We start from the raw sequence: 14,164 nt of genomic DNA on the forward strand, positions 1-14,164 counted from the left end.
GACTTTTATTCATCGATTACAGCTCAGCTTTCAATACAATTTCACCCTTTAGATTATATGACAAACTAATATCGCTGGGACTTACTGCTAGTATTTGTAAATGGGTGTTACATTTTTTATTAGATCGATCACAAGTTGTTAAAATTGGAAATAATTATTCGAAATCTCTAGTTCTTAATACTGGTACACCTCAAGGTTGTAATTTGTCGCCGATGTTATACTCATTATTTACCCATGATTGTGTTACTGTGTCTGATAATAATTTTATCATCAAATTTGCTGATGACACCACCGTGGGCGGATTAATCAAAAACGATGAAACATCATATCGTAATGAAGTGAACTCTATCATAACATGGTGCTCTGAAAACAATCTTGAACTGAATGTCAAAAAGACCAAAGAGATTATTGTGGACTTTCGTAGGAATCCATCTGATATTGTTCCTCTAGTCATCAACAACTCAGAGGTTGAAATAGTGCAGTATTTTAAGTTTCTCGGTGTTTACCTCTCAGCCGATCTGAAATGGGAAATCAATACTGATCATATTGTGAAGAAAGCACAGAAAAGATTGTTTTTCTTAAGACGATTGAGAAGTTTCCGTGTCAGCCAGGGACTGTTGATTAAGTTCTACCGAGCGGTGGTTGAGAGTGTCCTGACACTGTCAATCATCGTTTGGAGGGGCAATGCCACAGTTGATGACCGGAAACGTCTCAATCGAATCGTTAACAATGCCAGTAGCATCATTGGATGCCAACTTCCTTCTCTTAATGAGTTGTACAACGCTCAAGTAAAGAAAAGAGCTCAGTCAATTGTAAAAGACGATTTCCATCCAGCACGTAATTTATTCCAACTTATGCGCTCAGGCGAGCGGTACCGTTCTATCAAATCAGGTTCTAATCGCACATTGTTTAGCTTTTACCCAACTGCAGTCCGCACTCTTAATGAATCAATTTAAGTTCTCTATTGACGCATCAATTTCGTGTTAGGAGTCCTCTACAGAATATTGTTTTTGTAAATTTTTCATTACACGCAAAATCAATGCACATTTCATTATATATGTATCAGTATATATATGACAATAAAACACATATCATATCATATCATTGAACAGTGGACGCGTCCATATTTACACCATGTGTTGACATTGTGTCATGTGTAGTCTTTCTGGACTGTAGTTCAAAATCCCACAATTTCGCTTCCGTAACAGCGGTAATATCAATTTTCCACAACGAAAAAGTTATCCACAAAACAAAATCTTAATTGTAAGAAAATAAATGTCTAGTGACACTTACCGATCTCTTGCACTGTCTCCGTTGGTTAATTTTCTTCAATAAAATTCCATGCACACTCAGGTCAACTTGGGCGAAGTACACTAATGGTCAAATGTTCATATTAATGCAAATGCGCGCATGGTTAACACGTACGTCGCGATGTCTCTGCGATCTAACGTTTAGGGACCGGTCAGTTTCTTCGGCCTGGTGGGGGGGGGGGGCGGTGGATTGGTAGGGGGGTCACCCTGTTTTTGAAATTGGCAGTAGGGGGGGTCATGCTGTTTTGAAAATTGTGGAAGGGGGGGGGGGTCATTGTGTTTTAGATTGTGATGGAAGAAAAAAATCCTTTCTACAATGGCATATAGCCTTGTCTGAAATGTGGTACATGTCAATATTTGTTCTTGTCCCTGTTTCTTACATGAATTCTTTAACATTACTTATTAGTTCAAACCTAACTATACATATTCATAAACATTGTACATGTACCGGTATTACCTAGCTACCACACTAGTTACAGAACATGTCATGTAAATGCTTGGCTGTTTCACAATCAATGCTTCACTTATATTGCAGTTTGGGGCAAAAGTGAACTTGAAGGTTTCGTAATGGTAATTTTCATAGATAGTTTATAAATGAAGTTAATCTAAATTGTTCTACTCATCATGCTATTGACACTACAAATCACCACATCTCATCAGATTCCAGTTACTATTATACACTAGGTATGACCACCTAAAGTTCTCTAACATACCGGTGACTTTCACTGGGCAAAAAGTTGAATAGACATGAATCTACGTAAATTTACTGTATCTGCAGATCTCACGTATGCGCTTCGTGTACTGAAGTATACGAACAGTATACTAGACATTAAGTCTGCCGAAATATACAGTTCCGTAGACTAAGCGTACACTTAAGTCTTTTGTTCCAGCTTCCAGACTTGTTTTGCACACTGTATATTTTACGTATTTGTTACGTATACGTACGTGCCACCATTGTCGAATGTCTCTGAGTGTGGAGTTGTTCTCTTTTCACCGTTAGTCTATTGCTGCTAGGCCCTTTCTTCCGATACGAGACGCTTGTCGTATCGGAAGTAAGAGGAATGTCCGAATGTCTCGCAGCTAGACTATGTATTATCACAGACAATTATAAGAAACCGTTTCTTGGTGTTATACGGCCGTGGAAGCGTACCAATCGGCACTACTCGGCAATGTTGTGGACGACTTGACAAATCACAGATAGTCTGTGATCAAAATGTAAATACTGTACATGTGATCGCCTCCAACCTATGACAAAACTTACTCAAAACATCCGTTTGCATTTGATATTTTAGTGTTCTGTGATGTGCAAAAAAGGTTTTTATATCCCACACCAAACATCGTTTTCGTTTCATTTTACAATGTTCTATATGTATCATGCAGACGTCTGTGTCATTTTCCTCCACAGCTTTCGGACTTTTGCAAAGAGTTAAATCACCGTCAATGGTTAAAACTATGCCCGGTTAAAAACAAAGTTTTGATTTGCATATACATTGTATAGAACAGTACAACAATGAAATATCAAAAGGCCAGCTGTCAGCTCATTATGGCTTTCATCACTTGATCGCGATATCCTGTACACATTGTGCGACTGATAAAATTTTCCATCATAATGTTAGTTTCGTTGAAAAAAACTTAGATACAAGCAATACACCTTAGCCGAAAAGACGAAAACTTCAACCTGTGACTTCTCATCAGCGTCTCGTATTGATTAATGGATGTGATGGTGAATTAAAACAAATGAAAACTGAACTCGATTAGTTGCTTGACCAACTATTTTTCAGTCTTTTTCTCTACAGTACAATGTATATCAAACTGTTATATATTATTATCATTAACATTGGAGTAAAACGTTCGATCGCCTGCCTCGCGGCCATGCATACTCTGCTGCCGTCCTGGATACATACAACTTGCGGTTAACTTATACATAGAAAAACAGATACAGTGTTGCAGTTTTAAGTGCAGTCTAGTTTAAAGGAAATATGGGGAGACCATGGTGGTACGGTATCGGACACCGTTTCTCTCTAGAATTCCCGTGAACTTAGATGGTAAACAGTGATGTCACGTCTGCATATGCCTGAGATTGATTTCATTAAAGAGAAAGTAAAACGGCTCACCGCTGACGGAAAAAAACAGCATGTAAACAAGCAAACGAACAAACAAAAAAGAAACAAACACACACACACACACACACACACACACACACATACACACGCGCGCGCGCACACACACACACACACACACACACACACACAATACACATACAAACTAACTTACAAAAACCGAATATCTTGCATATGCAAGTTTTGATGGTGCCCTACACAATTGATGACATTGCGTTTTGGGTCATTGAAAGGTTTTTTGTACATTCAGTGACCCCGTGTTCGTCATACAGCAAGCATGTACTATTACAATTCCACATAGTCACTTTATTGCAGTCAGAGTCCCTAGGCCAAACATACAATTACAAACTTACCAAAATATGTTATAGTTCCATTATATTATTTGCTTCTGTCCTGATTTTTAAGGAGTGGTAAATAAAGTCTCTGTAATTCATTTGTTTGATCAGCTGATAACAGTTTACACAACTCAACGATTCCTTGGTTTCGCGAAACAACTCTCTGATTATGATCGTTGCTTTGAAGTTCGAATAGATATTTGAAACGCCAAACAACTTCAAGTGGGATGGGGATTGGGTATTTATTTTGGATTTTAACTTATAAAATAATTTGTATGTATGTATGTATGTATGTATGTATGTATGATGGTGAATCTATATATATCTGTTTATACTAAACCTACCACAGACCCTCCACCAATATATTTGCAGTATGGTTCAGCACATCCTAATAAGTGTAAGACTGCATTCCCTATTCACAATTACTTCGTTTACGTCGTATTTGTAGTAGCGATTTGGATTTCAGGGAAAGATCTACTGAATTTTGCACGTACTTTCACCAACGTGGTTATCCAGTGTCGGTTACCAATGCGACTTTACAAAAGGGGTCATTTTTGTCTAGGGAAGCTTGTATCAAATCATATGATCACAAGAGTAATACCAATCGTCCCATATTGGCTCTAACAATACCATCCCTTTTCCACTACAGTTAAGAACATACTATACACGCATTTTAATATCTTACGTTCTAGTAGGTTAACCAATTCATTATTTCGTGAAGCACCTTTAACAGCTTGGCGTCGTGATACCAATCTTAGCGATACGGTGGTCCATACATAGATTGGAAGTTAATGCTGGTTCATTTCCATGCAGTCGTACTCGATGTGGCACATGTTGTTTTTGCACATTTTGGCCTCTGATGATAAACTTCCCCTCGGAAAATTTCTTATTGATGTAAACAGTCCTCCAGCAGTTGGCTAAATGTTGTATTCACTTTATTTCTGTATGTCATTTTTGTATGATTTATATATCTCCGTCTTACCAGACAAATGAATCGTAACTATCCCGTATCTATGCATATTATTACCAACGATCATAATGTATCAAATGTCTACTTCAGGAATTTGTAAGGTTTCAGGTGACAAGGATCGATTGATGTTGAAGGAGGAGGAGGAAATTATTTTTCGTTTTGGAACTCTGGATCCCCATGGAATTATTAGATTATTTACATCATTCCCTAATATCTAACTACGCTTATTCTATCTTTCAAGCGTGCTCTAAAGGGAACTTCTTTTTGGTGCGCATACTTTTAAATATTTTTGTCGTACCCTACCGTTGATAAATACTCGCGTGGTGTCGTTCTTTTCCATGTATAGTCGGGTTGTTACCTGCTGTATATCGTGCCTTGATAAAGAATTTTGATTCGAAACGTCGGATTGTAATTTTTTATTCGGACTGTATAACTGTGGGTGTATGTGTGTGTGTATGTATGTATGTATGTATGTATGTATGTATGTATGTATGTATGTATGTATGCATGTATGTGTGTGTATCTGACTTTGTGCTTGTGTATCCAGAAAAAACTCACGTGACAGTAAATACATCTGTTACCAAATGTAACGTCATGTAATGAAACATTTTGAGCGAGTTTTCCATTCTCAGAACTTTCGCTGAAAGGTTTTGATTTTCTATGAAAATGTATTTATTTATTTATTTATTTTTTAAATGAGTAGAAATGTATACCTCTGTCTCTTATAAAACCAGGTCTAGGTTCCCTTGATGTGAAGTTATCATTACACACAGTAACAAACAAATCCCGTCTAAGTGGATAATTTGTTACCTGTCGTGGTAAGGGGTCGTGTGGAGGCGGGACAGTTTTTCGGCGATGTATGTCGTCGCTGCTTCGTCTGGAATCCACGGACTACTTGGATACCCTTCTCGCAAACTTCCCTATCCTAGGTGACTCTCGCAGGTTGTTCCCTCTTAAATTCAGATCAACAAGCTTACCTAGATCTAACATAGCGATGTCGGTAATCTGACCAACTTTTTGTTGGATAGATTCAGCGAAACACGGCATCGGTTGCCGTATATCTCGGTGGATATGTCGGATATTTTGTTTCCAAACACGTTTACTTCGCTAAGGTTGCGGACTTGTGTGTGTGTGTGTGTGTGTGTGTGTGTGTGTGTATGTATGTATGTATGTATGTATGTATGTATGTATGTATGTAGGGAAACGGTACGGGATAGACTGCACGCAAATGTGAAAAAGAAACAGAGAATTAGAAAAAGATGCAGCCCAGTTTTACGTACGGTTTTCGAGTACGAACAAAGTTAACATTGTCATTGGCCGTTACCAGATACAGCAAAAGAGACCAGAAATAGATCGTTTGCTTTAGCAGTTATTGAAATAACTTTTATTCATTTCAAAAAGCCTAGAATTTGCTTCAAAGCTATGTCGGATGTTTCAAAACCGAGAGTTGCAGGCACAAGTAAATGAAGTAATGTCTGTCTAAGCTACAATAAGTGTAAACGCGTGTGCTTATCATCCAAGTCGTAAGAAATTGGTTGACGTGTGCGTTTGTCAAGTACACAGTCGTAACGACCTAACAAATGGAAAACAAGATATCTTTATTTCAGGAACTTCTGTTTAGGTGTTGGTAAATAATAAAATCATGTTTTCTTAGCATTCATGTGGTTGTTTTCGTACATCACTCCTTGGCCAGGGGGTTACTTGGCCATATGGTTATTTTTTGAACAACATGCAAAAAAGAATGTATAAATCCTAAACAGAAACATGACAAGGTGAACAATTAAAGATGTTATGGTCAAGTGCAGACTCAGTATAATAACAAAGTCACGTATTAAGCTTCAAAGTCACTTTTCATTCTATTCACCCCCTTCACATAATGGTATAGTCCCCATAATGCAATTCGTATCGTACCGCGTCATTTCAAATACTGGTGCATTTTCCAAGTTGTGTTGTGCCTGGCCTGTTTTACCTCAAGTTTGAGCAGATTTCACGGAGAAACAACCAGCCACTTCTATGACCACGATTATGAACCATAACTGGATACTATTTGGGCCTCACTCAAACCTCATGGGACAGAATATCGACCCGCGACCTGCCATGATCGCTTTGTGTGGCTGGTCAGATCTGACTCTTGACCGAGCGAGCCAGCCATCGACCATCGTGAGGTTCTACTTGCAGTGAATATGGACTGTGCATAATGGTTGTATCAATGCTTGTCTGACCACATAAGCTATATAAGGGAATGAGGACTGTTGGGATTTGGAATGCAAGAGTTAGGGGCAACATCAAAAGTTCAATATAATATATCTAACTTAATTGCTTAAGTTAGGTCCCAGACCCCCCCACCCCCCCATCTAACTTAACTGACCTAAAATTGAAAATCGTTTCAGACTCATACTGTATACTTCCACTTTCAAACAACGTATCAATATAATACTGAATTATAAATAAAATAGAAAACCATTTTAACTCAGAAAAATACTTTTATTGAAAACCAACAGAACACAACAACACTAAATTTACACGTCAAGTCACATTGATTACTAATACTGGTATGTCTGGTTTCACTTTCTTTTTTGAAATGGGAGACATTTCGTGACTGGGTGTAGGCTCATCAGCAACACTTTGATCGGATGATTTTTGTTTAACTGAAAAATACAGGGCCGATCGGGAAAGTGTAGGAATCGCCTTTGTTAACTAGTTCGACTAAATTGATTGTACAGATAGATTTGGTTCATAAAACTTGACAAGATGTTTTGCAAACAGCAGGATACCACTTCCCATTAAAGGCCATTCCAAAGATTAGATCGGATGTAACCATTTTCACTGGAGTAAAGAACTATATGTAGTAACATTGCAATTCAAACTGTAAAACCCTGTGTAAAACATTAACTGTCTCTGCAAAACATAGTTTCAACTAGAAATTGTATTTACCAGCTCTCATGCTTTTTAGCCTTCAAGTTGTTTCTGTCCAGTCGTATATATTCGCACGTTTCCGTTGATTTTGACTGTGACATCGCATCGCACCACGACAGTGATGAACACGTTGACACGGCGGCCACGGCTTTCACATGCATGTTCCAACTATCAATCATCTACAAACATCTAAAATCTGTTTGAAATTGCTAAACTATTGCAGAATAATTATTTCAGGCGATCGAACTTTTGATTTTCACGAAGGATTGAATCAACATCAGTCGAACGATCAACTTGTTGCGAGTGTAGAAATAAACATTCGCAATACCACGCTATCTACGACAATTTAGTCCAAGTTGAGAGGTCACATCAAACATGACATCTCATCGGTAATTTCCGGATTTACATTCGAATATAATAATACGAATATTCGTATTAGTTTCACGTTATAACTTATGGCCTAACTTAGAACCTTCGCGTAGGTGGATTATGGCAACGTCACGCGTCCTATCCACATAGTCTATTGAAATCAATTATCGTGAAGGTCCTTTAAAATTTACCACTACGATTGAATGATCGGCTCTGATCACGTACACACTGTGACTTCGTTAACTTTCAAACATATTTTTTAATGTATTTCAAAATAGATTGTTTCGACTCGACCTCCTGGGACATGAACTCGGCTAATGACCGTCGGTCATTTTTGTATTTGGCATGCCACAACTTCGTTGCGCTTTCCTGTACACCGGCCCGGGATTTGCCCTGTTGTTTTTTGATATTTAACTCCCAAATCTTGTTCGTTAGTTTCTGAATGTCGTTCGAAGGGCATTTATAAATTGTGTGAGGAGAACATATATGGACCAGAAAGTTGTACGAACCCTTCGTGTCTCGACGACGCCAACTGATGAAATGTGCGTACGCACATTCCGGATACCCACCTCGTTCCCAAATACCTATTTTGCAGCAAATTTGAAAGCTGAACCGCGTACCGCTGATAAATCGGACCGACTGTACGCAGTGTTTTAGGTAAAAGCAGCCTTGAAATCGTACTAAATTTGCCAAGTATGGCGTTAAATCGTTTTTGACGGTTGAGAAATTATTTTGGCCAAAACCCCCCCACCCCCAAACTAAAGCAATTAAGTTTTTTTGTAAACATCGATCTTTTGACGGCGCCCCTTACCTCTTTGGATTTTCAGCGACTTTTGAAGTAAGTACATGTATTTTATGCAAATTATGTTTTTAATTAGGCTTGGAGCAGACCATTTTCAATGGGGGTGTAACCTGGTGAATGGTATGCAGACAAGATAATGTACACATTTTTATCACACAAAAACCTTTTGATACAAAATCTTTGATATAGGCAAAACATTACAAGAATTTTACAACAACACTAAGACTGAACATTCAAAAGAAGAGTTATTTTGGAAACAACACAAAATAAATCTATGGACTCACAAAACTTACTTGAAATGCAACACTTTCAAGTACATGTAGAGAGAGATACAAATACGTATTGAAATGCTCATTTGAATATACATCCAAATCTGTTAGGGGAACAGCTGATTGTCAGCACCAGATCTGATCCAGTGTTCTCCCCAGAGGGTTTTCGTGTACATGTATTGGGCCCGATATCCTTTAATTTTCGTCAATACGTGATCAGTTGTCCCAATATGCAATCAGATTCAATTGTTTAGAGTTCGGTAAATTGCATGTTGACATTCAAACTGATTAAAATCCGATGTAGATGTTGGCTAATCATTCATTGCTATTTCTTCGTTATTTTTGCCTGGGTTGACCTTCGTGGTACATGTTTACATTTTTATTCTGATCGCCTCCTTTACATGTACATCTGAACTGGCACCCATGACCCCACCGTTCTAGCTAGCTAGCAATAAACAGTCAAGGCGAGGAATATCTTTGATACATGAAAATATTCCCCCTTCCCCAAAGGATTTTCCCTCCCACAAGTGACTATTTTTCTCGTGTTGAGTTGGTGACCCTGCCAGAGTGACATTAACGTGGGGAAAAAGCCTAACGCTGGCAGTTTCCCAATCAACTATTTCCTTGACTTACATTTGTAACCACTTAACGGATGGAGAGGCTTGGCAGGAAGAGGGTTAAATCATGTCTCCATCCAAAGTCATTTCACAAGGGGGAGGGGACTGTGTGTGCTATGAAGACTTGGTGTAAATAGATTTTTACTGTTTTAGGGATATGTAACATGTACAATTCAGTGTTCTCCCCAGGATTTTGCCACAAGAGGGGGGAATTGTTGCTGAGCGGAGCGAAGCACTGCGTGCGCGTTGCGCACGCTGGGGGTGGTCAGGAAGGGGGTGTCCCCCCTCCTGCCTAGGAGATTTTGCAATTTGCATCTTGAAATGGTGGCTTTTGGTGGCACTTTATTTAGCCATTTTAACCCACTTTAATCATGTGAATTTCAACACAACTGAAGTGTCAAAGTGAGTTTTGATATCTTAATGTTTAAATAGTGACAGAATTTAGCCAAATTTACCTGTGTCAAAAAAAGTTTTTTTAATAGTTTGTCCTAAATAGTTACTCAAATAGCTCTTTTTAACACAAATGCTGAAAGAGTGTAACAAAACAAAATCTTCAACTTTCTGTAAAAAATTGCAGCAAATTTCAAGATGTTTCAGGACAGTTGTAGTGTTTACTACAAAACGAAATCCATTTTCAAGAGCTTCATTGCATCATCACCATACCACTACCAAAACAAACAAAAGTCAAACACATAAGGGTGAAGATACAGTAACTTTGCCTTTATGCATAACAGCTGAGTAACTTGTCTCACTTCTGTGAGAATTCTCCTGTCTTTGTAATTTCCCCATTGGTGACTGCTTGTTCAAAGTAAACAGTGTCAGATTTGGTCCATCTATTGATATTCCCATAGTGATTCAATTCGTCTAAATGTACTGTTTTCTAGTTGACTTCTCATTAAATTTATAATTTAATTCCCGGACTTGAGAACTGCTCAGAATGACGGACCAGTATTTGCGGTGACGCAAAACCATGCGTATTATACCGTACGCAATGGAAATTATTTTTTGTTACATTTGCCATACCCCTCGACTGACGATCGTACTATACTGAGTGAGAGTCGATTGTTTTTATTTTGATACATAATATTATTATAGACCACTAACGAACTTGTACTCTGGCCCTGTTACAGTCAATGTAAAAAAAGACGCAACACTAATGTTGCAATTTTTGTTGCCATTGTTGTGTCTAACTGGAAAATTAATAGTACATGCCAAACACAGCTGCACATGTTCAAATGGACACTCAATACGTCACGCTCCCACGTCAAAAAAAACTCACACTGTAAGACATGCCTAGCCATGATATAGTTCTCTTCAGCATGACTGTTCAGTTTTTTTTACGAAAACAAAAATAGTCGGTGACAATACGGCATGGCAGTTTCAGTTAGCACAGGTCTTTTTTGATAGATGGCGAAACCGCTTCGTGTCACTATGGGTGGTAATGAAGTCAATCAAAAGAAAATGAAATAAAACGAATCGGAATACATAGTTTTCAAGTGGGACAGGTATCCGACAAAACTTTCTGCTACGACGACTCACTAAGATTTTGAAAGGTCAAAGATTGTACTATGACGACACATGCAACGTCCGAACTATTAAACTAAAGGGAAGGGACAGAGGGGAACTTAGCGTTCAACTTCAATACTGACGTAGCCATGGAAAATCTTACTTGCGTGTTTTTATATTAAGAGAAGCAATTCATAGACACAGCGACTCAGAAAACCATAGATTTTGCAGTACATTTAGTGTACACGTAAAAACAGACCGTTCCGAGACTTTTGTCACGGCCCACCTATCCATGAACAATGGAATCGCCCACATTGACACCACGTGTTTATCTGTGTTGAGGCCATCGCATCTCACCCGATATGTCCGTAAGTTCGATCGTGGTTCGATGGGTACGAAAATATTAGCCCATTTTCGTTTCGATTACAATTCAATAAATAGTTAAGGAACTAGAATGTACCATTTTGTTCATTTTAGTGACATATTATTTAGTATCATCTAAGTAGTGTCGGTGAACAACACAAGCCTTTCAAAGTTTCGCATTTCATTTTGTTTTTGTACCGTAAACTCGAGACAGTGTGTGTTTACATGCAAACAATCCCACGATCTGAGTTCAAGTTCGCCCAGTGAAAAGGGCCGACGTGTAAAATATTCCGTGTACCTCCTGATCTTCATTGAGCTAAATGACGGAGGAAAGACATGTTGACTGTTTGAAAGCTATAGAATGAATGACAAGTTTGAAGAAAGTGTATGCGTGAATGTGATTCGCACGAAGTTTGACATCAGTGACAGTAGCCTCTTTACCGAGATATTTGACTTTCCAAAATGGCGACCATGAGATCGTAGCGAAACCGCGAGAGAAGTAAATCGTTTTGCCCCGTTTGTTGAAAAAATATTCAATTCATTTTTTTTTCGTCAAAACTTACAAGGGGGCGCCAAGAATTTACAAGAGGGCGCGGCGCCCCTGTTACCTTGTTCAGGGAGAACACTGCAATTAGATGTTACACCTACATTATTCTTCATTCATCCAAGGAAAATAGGAGTAACCAAAGGTGTCATTGTCACTACAAGTTACTAGCCGAGTATTTTTCGGCCGAGTGACAGGTAGTGACAACCCAGAGTTTACAAGTACTTTCCAACTGAATGAAGAAAAATATTGAAAAATAACATTATTTACCAGTGCCAGTAATATCAAAGAAACATTGCGGACAGTTTTGGCTAATATTTTGAACACTGCAGAACCAGTCACGGAGACATACATTTGTACGTTGTAACATAGAACGACCACAGTTATATATATTCCACATTTTTTTGTTCTAAATGGCTTTTGAGTGCATAGTGTAATCTCAAATAGATGATATGGTGATGGTCTGCTTACTCTTCCAAACAGTTTTACTCATATACTGTATACATACATTTTGTACATGCACATCATGTATAAACAGGATCAAAAATATATTCTTAATACATAACTACAATGTAGGTTTCTCTCTCATTTGAGCTGAACAATTTACTTGCAAAGGATGTTTAGTGAAGTAAAATGTAAATTGTAAGTGGTGTTGCATCACTTTTATCATTTTATTGCAAAACCAATGTTTATTTTTTCTTCTGATGAATACATCATCTGACTCAATATTGATGTTTACATTTGATGATAAAATTGTCTTGATGCAACTAATCAAGAGATCTCCACTCCGATTCAGGATCACGTTATTGTATTATATACAATGTACCTTACCATTCAGTGTTTGACAAGTGAGTTACAGTGCTAAATAAAGTACATTGTAAGCTCAGATTGCATAGGGTAAATAAAGAATCTAAAAGTAAAGAGCCAGGTTGATAAACTTAAAAGTATTCTACAATGGATACTTTGCAGAACTTTATAAATGTTACTAAGCAAAGTTACTATAGTATACACTAACTAATGTGTACTTTGATTATTACTGACAATGTTATTCTTTTTTATTTTTCAGTCAGTGCTGAGCAAGCATCTGGGATGAGAAGTCTGGGAAGAAGAATGAGGTTTTTGACTGGAAATGGTATTTGTAGATGACCAGATTTGTGACAAGGACAGGAGCAATGAATAACAGGGCTTGTTTTACATGAGAACCAAGGTTTAGAGAACAGCATGTTGAGGATTACTGATGGCGAATAGCACTGAACACCAGAAAATGAGAGTTGGTTGCTCTCATCAGTATAACCAAATGAACCAACAAGAAATTGCCACATCTACCTTATCAAAGAACTCTACTAAACTCTACTGAAGTAGAGTGTGTATGTAGCAACTATTAGTATTGGTACACAGATAAGATATGATGTGAAAGACATTAAGATGTAATGGGTACTAAAATACAAGTTGCGAAGAAATTCTAGAGAGTACCATGTACAAGGATGTCTACCCAGCATTCCCAGTGTTCATTGTGGCAAGTTTGAGTAATTGTCACTAAGGTACTAAGAATTAGTAGATTTCTACTTCCAAAAATCGAAAATATGTATTCCTATAGCGAGCGTTTCGGGATGAATGTGAGTTGACGGACCAATATGGAAAATTTCATTGATCGATTCCACTGTTTGTGAGGAGTTAGCCAAAAAATTGTTCTACCGTGGTTGATGAGCCCAATACACATTGCTACACATTAGCATATCCTATACAAGCTGCCACATGCAACATTTAAAGCCAGCCAGCTGACACTATTAATTTTTTATCTGATTCTTATGTTATGGTATGCTATACATGTACATTTATTCGTATTGGGATCGTTTGTGTGTTTTATAACAAGACATCCCCATGGTAGAATTTTTTTTTTGTTAACTCCTCTCACAAATTGTGGAATTGATCAATGAAATTTTCCATGTTCGTCTGTTAACTCATTCTTCCCAGAACCCTCACTACATGAATATGTATTTTCGATTTTGGGAATCAAAAATCTACATTCTTACCTTGGCGAGT

The 14,164-nt window shown here is 37.9% G+C and overlaps 1 protein-coding gene across 1 annotated transcript; it reads left to right on the forward strand.

The window, feature by feature from the left end:
* The first annotated feature begins 212 nt into the window (after window positions 1-212).
* On the forward strand, window positions 213-13,267 carry LOC144453614 (uncharacterized). The gene is made up of 2 exons (XM_078144938.1): window positions 213-837; window positions 13,188-13,267. The coding sequence occupies exons 1-2, from the start codon at window positions 213-215 to the stop codon at window positions 13,265-13,267; spliced, it is 705 nt and encodes a 234-aa protein (XP_078001064.1).
* Window positions 13,268-14,164: the final 897 nt, after the last annotated feature.

Source organism: Glandiceps talaboti, chromosome 2 (assembly GCF_964340395.1).
Source record: "Glandiceps talaboti chromosome 2, keGlaTala1.1, whole genome shotgun sequence".
Lineage (NCBI taxonomy): Eukaryota > Metazoa > Hemichordata > Enteropneusta > Spengelidae > Glandiceps > Glandiceps talaboti.

Bases quoted from the DNA above. Each gene is read 5' to 3' on its own strand.
- LOC144453614 (XM_078144938.1), top strand. From the start codon at position 213: ATGTTATACTCATTATTTACCCATGATTGTGTTACTGTGTCTGATAAT. The intron at 838-13,187 runs GTAATTTATTCC...TTTATTTTTCAG, and splicing joins AGACGATTTCCATCCAGCAC to TCAGTGCTGAGCAAGCATCT.